This window comes from Egretta garzetta, unplaced genomic scaffold (assembly GCF_000687185.1).
Source record: "Egretta garzetta isolate BGI_Z169 unplaced genomic scaffold, ASM68718v1 scaffold29, whole genome shotgun sequence".
NCBI classification, from domain to species: Eukaryota; Metazoa; Chordata; class Aves; order Pelecaniformes; family Ardeidae; genus Egretta; species Egretta garzetta.
The window spans coordinates 1,465,674-1,477,788 of record NW_009260796.1 but is presented as its reverse complement, the minus strand read 5'-3'; the positions used below and the strand labels follow the sequence as shown (position 1 = coordinate 1,477,788).

General features: G+C 44.1%; 1 protein-coding gene across 1 annotated transcript; it reads right to left on the bottom strand.

Moving 5' to 3' along the window:
* Positions 1–1,389: 1,389 nt before the first annotated feature.
* Positions 1,390–11,009, bottom strand: SCNN1D (sodium channel epithelial 1 subunit delta). Its single transcript, XM_009646792.1, has 12 exons — positions 10,687–11,009; positions 9,582–9,834; positions 7,758–7,951; positions 6,613–6,716; positions 6,024–6,187; positions 5,351–5,449; positions 4,608–4,725; positions 3,994–4,072; positions 3,304–3,361; positions 2,496–2,551; positions 2,077–2,152; positions 1,390–1,803 (listed from the first exon to the last, which is right to left on the bottom strand). Exons 1-12 carry the CDS (start codon positions 11,007–11,009, stop codon positions 1,390–1,392), a joined length of 1,938 nt encoding a protein of 645 aa, XP_009645087.1.
* Positions 11,010–12,115: the final 1,106 nt, after the last annotated feature.

Below are 12,115 nucleotides of genomic sequence, written 5' to 3'. Positions count from 1 at the left end.
AGCCCATATATTCCCATCCGTTGTACCTTGGGTGGCCAGTTACAGCACAGTTCATTGGGGTTTGGTCTACATTCTCCTTGTGAATGAAAAATAACAGAAGAGGGGCTGGGGTAAGCCTAGGGATCCGGTGAGAAGTGCTGCAGGGAGGACATCCAGGCTGTTAAAAGGTTGTCAAGCAAAAAAGTGAGAGTTTCGAAAGCGTCTTGGTGCTTGGCTTCCAATGATGTCAGCAGCAAGCTGAAGGCTACCAGGATCCCACCTCTGCGTCCAGAACCAAAGCTCTTTTCATGATTTGGCCCTGTGCATTTAGGCTCCCGCAAGTAAGGTCTGGACGTTTTGAAAAAGACTTTTCCAGAGCCAAGAGTAAAAATGAGGCAGTAACAACCCCAAATATTGGTTGAAGGCAAAACAAAGTCAAACTAAACCCCCAGGTGTAGTCTGTATTCAGAGCATTTTATTATTTAAAAAAGTTACAAAACAAAGCTCATGGATTTCTTGTTAACTCCTGTTTTCTACAGAAAGTCATAAACAAGATTATAACAGAGTAAAATGCTCCTGTGCAAATATCATCATCAAAAATAAATGTCTTATTTTATGTACACATAAGTTACTGTCAAATATTAACATTAAAACATCTCTGTTTATAAATGGACTGCAACAAAAACGCAGCATTGTTTTAATCTTCTAAATAAATCAGATGCTTCATCTGTGATGTAAAAAAGTTATCGACCCCATTTCTTCTCTTTCCTTTCCTCTAAGACAGCGAGTCTCATTTGAAATAATCTGGGTTGAGTCTAAAAGCATCTCAGCAGCAGCATTCTGTGCATTCTCCTCAAAATGCAACAGCAATAGGTGAAGGACAGAGAGGGGTCTCGGAAGCAAAGCTGCACTCAGAGCCACCTCTCGTTATTGCCTGCCCTGTCGTCCTCAAGACAACGCTGGCCAATACGAGCACGCACGCCTCAGCCTCCACTGGAAATCTTTCCATTAACAGCCAGGCTAACTTTGCTCTGGAGTACATTTGTGAAATGTAGATGGGCCTGTCGGAAGCCATGGGCTGATTTCCTCACAAGGGTTTGAAAGTTAAAAGCTACGAACGGGCTTTTGTGAGGACTCCACGACTGTCCCAGAGAGCAGAACTACAGCTCTCCCCTCCCCAGATACTCATTAGGTACAAAAGAACATTGCATGATGCCTGAATCCAGGGCACACGGATGGTTTAATAATGAACTTGCAATAGCTGGAGGAGGATTGTGAAGCTCAGCAGCGTGGTGTTTAGGCGCTCACAGTCCGTGGATCCAGAACATTTCTTTTAGCAACCTTTCCGACAGCACCTGAGCATTAGGGGAGTTTCAAGTCTCCCACTTCTCTGTGCACACAAACACTTCCTCAGCTACTCGGTTCCCCTTCCAAAGAGCTGTCCTTCGTGTATCTAAATCCATTAAGCACCACATCTGGGCAAAGCTCTGGCATTTCCACCTTGCTGGAGAGTGGGTGAAGGTGTGGGTCGCTGTAGCTGCCCATGGCAATAGTCACTCCAGAAGGGTGAGTGTGAGCAGAATCATCACCTTTTCCACCTTCTTCTTGCACAACTCGGTAGTTTTCTAGGGTCAAGCTCACGCTGGGGATGGTAGGAGTGTGAGCTACATTCAAAGTCTTCTTTGACCTGAACCTTTGGTAGCAGAAGAGGAGAGACAAGACTAGTGTATCTATAAGCAGCTCAAACATTTCAACTACAGACAACACTGAGGATCCAAACCAGAGACTCCACTGGCTTCCCATGCTGGACAGAAGCAGATTCTCCTGTGGAAAGAATCAAAGGGTTGTGTTTATCAAACGCAGCAGAGCTCTGGGAACGTGAAATTATTGCCTATTGCCAGCAGGTCAGATAGCTGCTTGCCATTTGGGGAGCAATTTTGTGTGACTGTGTAAAATGTGAAATTTTCAAGTATCTTCCTTAAGAAGAATAAACCCACCCCGCCCTGGGGGCTGTAAATACTCCTCCCTCCAACCACACGCAGTACACCGTAACTAATGACAGGTAGCAATGCTTTGAGCTGATGTAGTGCAACCTACTGAGAGTAAAGGAGACTCGTTCACAGACTGGTAGTTCAGTTGCTGGTAGAAGATAGTCACCTTGGCAATGTCATTCCTGTATTGGAGAAAGGGAGCAGTTAGCAATGGTGGGACGTCCACGCGTCATTCACCTGGTGAAAGGTGCTGCTGGAATTCTGGTCTTGATTTTAGGTGCTGATTGCTAGGCAATAGGTTTCACCACTCACTCAAGCTTTCGTCCTGAGGGGGTTTACCATGAGCTTGGAAAAAGGTTACAGAAGCGACTGTCTTACAGGGTGGTGAGGAAAGATGGGAAATTTACTGGATGACGCTGTACATTTTTCTCTTGTCCTCCCTTTCCAGCCTAACATCTACAAATTCTGCATGGATGAAAAGTTGATCCATAATTTTAACACGAGTACCGTCTCGCAGTGACTAACCTGTTGCTGGTAGAGTTATATCCATTCTGGTGCCTCAGAGCTTGGCGGACCCAGGCCTGCAGCAGAGTACATGTAAGTTATTGGCAATCCTGTCTTCTGAGGTTTTGTATGCTTATGCATTTTGTAAATGTAGATTTCATAAGCAATAAAAGGGCTATTGCGAATAATAAAAAAGGATGTAATTGATTGGTTTATAACATATAGTGATAGCTATCAAGTAGTACTTATATTTGCCAGAATAGCAAGGCAATACGCACTGATATTTTAGGTGTGTATTGTATTCTGGTTCTTAAATTTTGCTTTTAAATGGCAACCCCACCAAATAATTTCCTCTTTTGAAATGTACTGGTTGTATTTACGTCTACATTATCACCTACTCCACACGAATTAATTACCCAGTCATACAGCCTGAATGCCCATTTAACATGAGAACATAAGAAATGGCAAGAGGCCATCTGGTGACTCAGGGAGTTTCCGCTGCAGCCCCTCACAAACAGTAATAAGTGAGTTGTTACAACACCCACTGGAAGCAGAAGGTCATTAACACCATTTCGTAGGTGGGAACTAAGGCAGCAAGGTGAACTGCTTCAGGTCACAAGGAAGTTTGGATTAGAACTGGAACTGAATGTACCTCTCGAGCATCTTAGTCTGGCATCTTAATTATGGGATCATTCCCTTGGGCCCAGGTTTTGGCCCAGTTTGCTTTATTTGCCCCAAGCAATTGTTTTCACCCTTAGCTTCCAATGTCCCAACAGCCACAGTACATACAGTATCCCCTCTAAACATAGCATTGGTCTGTAGGGGCTACCTGAGACTTCGCTGATGGCCATTTAGCTGTCCCAGCAGACACCTTGTACAACGATTCCCTGATAAGAAAAGGAGATTGTGATCACTATGACTCTTGGCATTTAAAAAGTGAATACATGAAGGAGTTTAGCAATGCTAACTATTGCCCAAAGCAGAAATTTTGGGAGCAGCTCTTGAGAACCTTGGAAAAAGCTTTGTAAGTCAGCTTAGAAAATGAAACCAGAGATTGCCTGAAAACTGTCCGGGTCAGGAGGAAAACTAGAATGGTTTCAAAATCCTGACAACTTTTCTTTGACACAGTCAAAACCAAAAGATTTGCTATTTTGCTTTAAAATTATGTCTTTCCATTTTGAAATTGACCTACAATAAAAAGGTGAACCAGGAAAAGTAATATAGATTGAAAAATGGCACAAACTATTTGGTTTGGGCTTAAGTTTCAGTGTGATTAAAACAACTTCCCCTCTCTGCTGTCATGCACACACAAGATTCATATTTAATTTGTCTAATGCTGTCACCTTTTTCCTTTCTCAGCATTGGGCTTCAAACATCAAACTGAAATCTCTGCTTCAGAAAATGCCAAAATTCAGTCGGCCAGTTGGTCCATAAATTTTCCACTAAGTTGCCCACATTTCCACTGGTGTAATTCTCCCCTGCAAGCTGGCATTTATTGCGCTCTGCTTTCGTGACCTACCGGCAAGGCTTGGGGCACTGGTCAAAACAGTTCAGGTGATGATTTCTGAGCCTGCTGTACAGCTGGTAGAAGCAGTGACCTGGTGAAAGAAATGGGAGGAACACACTCAGACACTTCCTCAGGAGAAGGAAGGCTGTCGAATGGAAGGCTCCCAAAACCTCTGCCCTCATTCGGCCTCTCAGAGAGACCTGGTTTTGCCTGTCACTTTGGAATGGTTCCAGATGGCCAAGCTAATGCACGCAATGCAGGTGCCTTCCCTGTAAGGGTCTGATGAAGATAGGGCAACCAGAAAACCAAGAGAAGTTATTAAAATCTTTGTCTTAAACCAGCACAGCCACCAATATTGGTAACATGAAAAAGCTTGACCCTATACCAATGTCCTTAATAAAGGGATGCTTGGTAGCATCAAGATTTTTTTATGCATTAACTTGATATCCATGCAAACACACAGTAAGATGTCTGCCATCGGGCCGGATTCAGTGACGTGAGGAAATTAAGCAGGAAATAGCCACAAAGTAGAAGGGCAGCAATCTGTAAGTCATGTAACCAGTATTATCATAGGATAATCGTAGTTCCCTTCTGACAAGGAGGACACGGCAGGCTTTTGCTCTTACCCCATGCAGGCTGCTTATTGTAGTTACAGTATTCAGCACCGGGAGGCAGTGGGTAGTAGTAATAACCACAGCCACATTTTCGAACCATTATGTGCTGAAAGCAGGAGTGCAAACAAGCCTGGAAAAGAAAGAAGACATAAAAGACCGGATAAGCCAGAAATTCTCAAGTGCCCAAATTTTCAGTCTGTAGCATGCAGCTGCTAGGAGACAATGTACAGATTTTGTTGCTGCAAAAAGACACCAGCTTGATGATGAGCATGAGCATGATGATGCAAAAAATTTTCACTTTCTGTTCCTTGGCTTTACATCTGAAAACAGTATTGAACTCAGTGAGAGAGAATTCTCCGCAGCTCCCTGTTTCATTATGCCCAGTAACAACTCAATTAAACAGCTCAAGCATCTAGAGCCAGGAGCAAACATTTACACAAATAAAGACTTGATGGCCCAAGAATGTCCTACTAGAACAGTCCAGCTGCTTTGGCTGGCTCACTATCGATCTCTCTTGTGTTACAAGGAGGGAAGAGCCCCAGTGTCTGGGACTGAGTAGCTCTCACTCGTTAAAACACATACAGAGTTATAACACTCTGTTTCTGAGCTTCTTTTCACAGGGGCATGAATCACTCTGTTATCTCCGGCAATGAACCTGCTGATTTGTAAAAGCTCCCCAGAGAGTAAGGTATGACTTGTTTGCTATTCATCCACACTAAATAAGCTGGGGCCTCAGCCAGCCACTCTGACAATACCTGCAGGGTGTAGGAGTTGTTGTACAGGAGTTTAACATTCACATCATCACCATTAGTCGTGCATTTCCCATAATTGCCACCCAGGCGATTCACCTCATCCTGTGGACACAGAAAAGAGGCCTGAGTGATTAGGAGCTTTAATTGCAACTAGCCATCAGCACCTAAACTTAACTGGATGGAGCATCATATAAAGCACAGGAAGCGTAGTAATACAGGTGAGCAGCCAAGTTATACCTTGCTAACAAAACATACACAGTAACAGGGCAAAGGTAGGAGAGTGCACGTGGTCAGTGCTGCTTCACCATGTCAAAATAACTAAAGCACTTCTGAGTGTTTGTTCTCATCCTAATGTACACATGCAGCCCCCTGTGTAGACCTGGAACAAGATGTAAGAGATGTAAGAGGCTCGGTGTAAAACAAATCAGGCCCAAAATCAAGGCCCCAGAATCAAGGCCCCAAAAGGCCACTTGCACACTTGGAATAATTTTGGTTTACCCATGAGAACCTGAGCCCAGTGAAGAGAAAAGGGGCTCGCATAAATACACGTGCACAGTCAAGAAGTGAGCACAAGAGGCCCACAAGTCCGTTGTCCGAGTCAGTCACAGCGCTCAGCTCCTCACAACTCTCTGCGATCCGAAGGGAAAGCAGCAATGCTCTTGAGCAAGTGGCTAACCTGCTGAATGCCTATGGTAGTTGCAATGCCTGGTCTGATGTCAAAGCCTTCATGCTCAAGGAACGGTGTCTGGTTGTGGTTGTGTATCATCACTTTCACACCTGCTACTGTAGACAAGAGTGGGATGTGATCCTTCTGCTCCGCTCTCAGGATAAGGGAAAGTCCTGCAAGCCAAATGAAGGGGAAGCAGATAACAACTTATTTTGGGCCAAAATACGAACACCACCACATCTTGAATTCTCATCACTGATCAAATTGCTGTCTTAGCTCACAGAAGAGCTGTTCTTTTTCCTTAGAGACCTGGTGAGCAGTCAGGTAGCAATTGCTCCAGCCAATTCCAAAACTGTAATAATAATATTCTGCTTGAAAACTAAAATAATATTCTGCTTGCTATAAGTTCAGATATGGCTGATATGGCTATCATATACCTGTGGCCAGTGAAGCAAGCAAATACAGTTTATAATTTGTGCCGTCAGACTAGAAGAGAGGACTATATGTCAGTAAGTTATGTATAGAAGACATATATTTAACCCATAGCCAAATTATATTAACTTTAGCTCTTCTTCCCACCCTTTGCCAAGTAACATACCATAAGGAATTCCTGGTTTCGTAGCTGTCCAAAAAGGGTCTGTTCCCTTGCTGTTAAAAGTGTAGCAGCTTCCAAAGACTGGGTGGTGAAAGTGAACATAGTCACTGAAATCAAGAGAGATTTTGATGGGTTTTAATCATGAGCATAGCAATAACTTTACTCCTATATAGGATGTGTTTTGTGTGTGTGTGTGTATGTACAGGAGTGCCTATGGGAAAGGGTTGTTAAGTCACTGGAGACAAGGAAAAAAATCAGGTGCACAGGGATTCTCTGCTCACCCAAGGTTACAGCCAGAGAGGCCAACACAGGAGTCAAATTCAGAGTTCTGACTTGCTTTTCCTTCTGCCAAGTAGACTAAATTTCTCCCTGCTTGTTCCAACAGCCAGGCAGGTTAAAGTTCTGTGCTCTAATCAATAGGAGAAATAGATGCTGTCTTTCTTTGTTTTCTTAAATATGATACCATTTATTATGGCCAAGTCAGCCTCCACATTCTGCCAGTTTATGAGAGTTCTTAGGAGGAGTTGGATGAACACACGTACAAAAGTGGTGATGCTCACCATTGAGTGCACAGACAGTAAGTGCAGAAGAACGTAAGAGTCAATTGCCTCCAGGAAAGGTAAGATAGGACTTTATCTCATAAAATGATCTACAACGAACTTTGTAGACCCCTGTCCTCTTTGCTGAAAGTGCTCAGAAAAAAACTTAAGTTTGCCTTCTGCTTATTCTGTGTCACACATGAGTGCATTGCTGCTAACTTTGTTCATCAGCTGAAAACAAGTAGACCAGCAAATGACTCAATGTGTGTCTGAAGCTTCTTCCCCTTCTCTCCCCCTTTTCATTGCTACATAAAAAGAGATCCCACTTTAATCCATTGGATATCTGAGGATTCCTGCTCCTTTCCTCCCATGCAGATAGACATTAATCCTTTACCATTCGATACAGTCAATGCATCTTTCTACCAGTAAATGCTTAATTTCTCTCAGGCTTCTTTGACACCCTAAGGCACTAGCTCCAACAAGGGCTATGCCTGACAGTATGCCATGAGGTGCAGTGCCGGCACTGCCTGAACGTGTAGGCTCAGTTTCAGTCTCCCAAGTCCTTGAGTTGTGCTGAAATTACAATTAGCATCGCAAGAAGTAACATACCTGGGTCTGCAGGGCTCCCCATCATACTGACAGGAGTAGACCATATCTTCTATTTGCTCCTCGTGATCAGAAATGTTGATTATAACTGGTAGCTGGGACATAATATTCATGTAGTGAAACCTGTACCATTCAAGAATTGCATCCATCCCAGATGCGTAGGTCTTGTAGAAGCAATTCCCACCTGTGGCATTGCACTGGAAGAAAAGAAGAGAGGGAGACATTCAGCACAGCCAGGAGATGACAGCCTAAGAGTAACAGAGGTTGGGGGGTAAAGGCGATATTGGACACAGGGACAAGGGGAACCTCTATTTTTCCAGCAAGTGAAGTCTTTGATCGTTTTAGTTATCACGGAATTACTGAATGGCTGAGGTTGGGTTGGAAGGGACCTCTGGAGGTCATCTTGTTACATGCTAAGCACCTTTTCTCCTTGAAGCTGACTTAGGTGTGCTACTTCGTCTCAGGGGAATGAGTGCAGGGGAAAAGAGGCAGGAGAAGAGAGCAGTCAAGCACACTCAAGCACCCCGGGAGAAGGAAGGACAGGGCTGGTGGGAATGCTCCACAACCCATGAATCATGAACCAAGTCCTGAGATGCTTTCTTTGCTCTTACTCAGGCCTTAGACAGGTGAACACCCACAGGTTCTGGTGAAAGTGTGCCTGGTGAAGGACTTCAGGATAGGGCAGGACGATAAGAATCAGGCAAAAATTGCCGGCCTTTCAAGCCACACCAACCTCTCTCTCACAGCTTCTGCTCTCAGATCTATGTTAAACCTGCTTTTGATATGAAGAATATGAAGCATTTGCATTCTTCTCCAAAGTCCAATACAACACATTTATTGTATTCATCCTCTTGATTTGTTATTGCCATCTTTCATTTTACCTGCAACATTTCTAGTGGCACTAGTACCACAGCATTTAGACACTGAGGGAATCCTTGCCTGTTGTTTCTCCATTATTTCTAGGCTTGCCTGCTAAATCTAGATGTTTTGTATATGTTCAGAAAGGGGGTACAATGATTCCCATAGCCTGTTGATACCATTCTCTACTGAATTTGTCACTACCACAAGGACTTCAAGCATTGGAAGGGGCTGCCCAGGGAAGGGGTCGAGTCCCCATCCCTGGGGGGATTTAAAAGCCAGGCAGATGCGGTGCTTAGGGCCAGGGTTTAGTGGTGGGATGGCAGGGTTAGGGGAATGGTTGGGCTGGGGGAGCTTAAAGGGCTTTTCCAACCTGAACAATTATTCTATGACTGTGTGACTTTACAGGTGGGTGGGCTGTGTAAGACCACTGATGTCGCTCTTGTTCCACTTCACAAGAATCCTGGCAATCAGTATAAACCGTTAGAGGCAGGGATGGGCTCTCCTGAAGCATCCTCCAAGCTGCCATTACACAGCACTGAAACTGTTTTTTTACTCACTTCTTTTGAGTGTACCTTGCGAGATATTTGCAGGGCCCTGAGAGCACTGATGGGCCTGTGGGGCCCTGAGCAGCCTCACCTGCGGCCTCCACCCACACCCTCCGCCCGTGGGCCTAGGAGCAAATTTAAGTTCAGCTTTGGGCCTTCAGCCCCTCCTTGGGGGATGCGGCTGTGGTCCTGCCTCTCTGTGGGCCCCCTCGCTCCGTCGCGGTGCCTTCATGGCCTGGTCTGGAGCCTACCTCATCCTCATCACCATGAACCTGCCTGGTGAGCTGGACTCTTGGTTGGACCTGCCCGCCATCCGCGAGCGTTCCCTGCCTGCTTGCTCAGGTACGGTGGGATGGGCCCCTGCCCGGCTGGCTCCCCCCTCCACCCCTGCCCCTTAAAACCTGAGAGGCCACGCGCTTACCAGCCTGAAGCCCACGCTGGAATGCTTCTTCCCCGACTTGTTGGTGTGGTCAGACATTCTCAAGAGTGAGAAGTTTTGGCTCAGCTTGAAGCCAGATCTGCTGAAATTCCCTATGCTTGACAAGTCTTTTACGTGGATGTTTTTCTCATTCATGTGGAATAAGCTGGCTGATGTTTTGATGCCGTACAAAAAAGTGATAGATTCCTCTGCCATGCGATCCAATTGCACCAAATGTTCGCTAACCAGTTCAAATCTGCAAGGGACAGAAATATTAGCTCTCTGTGAATATCCACATTTCCCTTAGACAATTTTTATTTTATGTACCCTCACAGGATCTATGGAAGGGCTACTCTCCTGATCCCTGCAGGCCTTCAGGTCTGTGTGAGAAAAGCCAGCAATTATGGTGCCTATGCTTAGCATACCTAACGTCAATAAATTAATTTATTAGGAGCTCCAGTAGCTGAACTTCTAGTTGCTGGGCCCTCCATTGAAAACCTTAGAACTTGTAGCCATGCAACATCAGCTGCACAAGCTGGCCTTCCTGGCAGCCAATTAGATAATTATTTTGAGGAAATTACATAATTCCTTTACTATGCAATTTGAAACGTCTCAATAACTTGCCACTACTGCGTGAGCCTTGTTTGACAAGCAGGGCCACGCAGGCTTCCATAGAAGTTATATTGTTTCCTTAAAGCTATTCTGTGGTATGAAAACCCAAGCAGAATCAGCTCTAGCATGCACCATTCCAGGGATCGGTAGTTTAATTACGAATGCACACAAGTAGCCGTGTTTTTCAGGGAAAGACTGTTTTTATCAGAGCACAAAATCAGTTAGCAGGTTGAACCAAGTCACAAGGTAGAGTTCCCTCTATCCTGACTCAGTGCATGAAATAAACTGCTACGTGCTGTTGTATTGCACAATTCCCAACAAGATCTTATCTTAAAACCAGTTTGGAAATAACAATAGTCCCTTTCCACCCCTGTAAGGCAGAGAGACCTCCCTCTACCTTCAGCCTCCTCCAGGCTGCCGGTGTAAGGCTGCTGACCCTTCCTGAACCCTTGTGACCATAAAGACATGACTACAGCCAAGGGAAAGCACAGGTTACCTGTATGGGTCCAGGTTGCAGATGGTAATTGCTGGAAACATCTTGGGCTCTGAATGCATTGACATGGTCAGGACAACAGGGTAGGCCCAGTACTGGCTGAACATAAGTGCAAACTGCCAGTATAACATGCCGAAGCTGGCAAGTAAAAGCAGAGTCCAAAAAACTGTTTTCATCCTATTGCTGTCTGAGCACACAAGGCGGATGGTGCCATGGATTGTTGTGTTCTTACAGAAGAACTCAAACATATCCTTGAAGGAATCATAAAACTCAATCAAGCCTTCTTTCTTCTCTTCTTCTTCTTCTCTTGCCACTTCCTGCTCCATCCTCTAAGTCTGTTTATTTTTTCAATAAAAAAGAAAAAAAGTCGTATTAGCTAAGACCATGGCCAATCTATAGATTCTTTCAAACAGGGAGCTGATAAGTTTGTTATTAGAAAAAGCTGAAAATAACTGTGAGCTGAGGCTCATCTGTCTTTCCAGAGTTTGGACACCAGGAAGTAGAGAAGAGATCAAAAATTCTGCATATTGCTGCTGCCGAAATAACTTGAGGCGTTCTAGCATACTCACCTATGACTTCTCTGTTAGTATGGGTATGCAAAGTTGAAGTGACTAATAAACAGGCTGCTGAGAAGTCTGCAGCTGAGGGGGTGTGTAGTTTTCTTCTTTCTAAGAACACTAGGGACCAACATTTGATTCTGGAAACATTGGGTTGCTGTGCATTAATACAGATCTGTAATTAATTCATTATTATGAGTATATTGCTAGTGCAACATGCTGGCCTATAGGCTTGAAACAAGACTGTCTCAGAACTAGCAATATGGCTTCAGCCTTATGCCAAGGAATTGGGATAAATCCAACTTTCAAGTGAACAAAAAGGACAAATGAGGATCTGGTTTTAATTTTTGCTGAATGATCTCTCATTCTGCAGAATGGAGGTAAAGAGGATTAATTTCTGCCATCCCTGAAACAGAGACACTTCCAAGATGAAATATAGTAGGTATTTTGTAGTTCAGATGAGCAGAATCAGGTGTTTAGGAAAGGAAGTGGAGCAAAACACCACCTCAGCCACAGAGGGGATTAACCAAATTAAGATGTGGATAAAGCACGGCAGATACTACTTAAAATAAAATGGTCCTGGATTGTTTCTGAAGACCACAGAAATGTTAATTAGTGCTATAAACAGAATTTTTGCCACTTATGTCTTACCTAAGTAGTTTCTTCCAGGAATCTAAAAAATCTCCTTCTTTCTATTTTACAGAAATGAAAAGGAAGCACAGAAACTGAAAATCACCCAAGAAGAGTGGCAGAACTGGAAATCAAAATCCATGTCTTGTTGTCACAGTAAGTAAAACATCTACTGTGCTACTCCAGATAATATGAGACTTTATGCTGATGAAAGTGTGAACGTTATTTATGCTCATATGTTTTAG

Coding starts and splice junctions, on each gene's coding strand:
- SCNN1D (XM_009646792.1), bottom strand. CDS start 11,009: ATGGAGCAGGAAGTGGCAAGAGAAGAAGAAGAAGAGAAGAAAGAAGGC. Junction 2,552..3,303: donor GGCCATCAGCGAAGTCTCAG/GTAGCCCCTACA, acceptor ACTCTGCTGCAG/GCCTGGGTCCGCCAAGCTCT. Junction 2,153..2,495: donor TATAACTCTACCAGCAACAG/GTTAGTCACTGC, acceptor TCTCCAATACAG/GAATGACATTGCCAAGGTGA.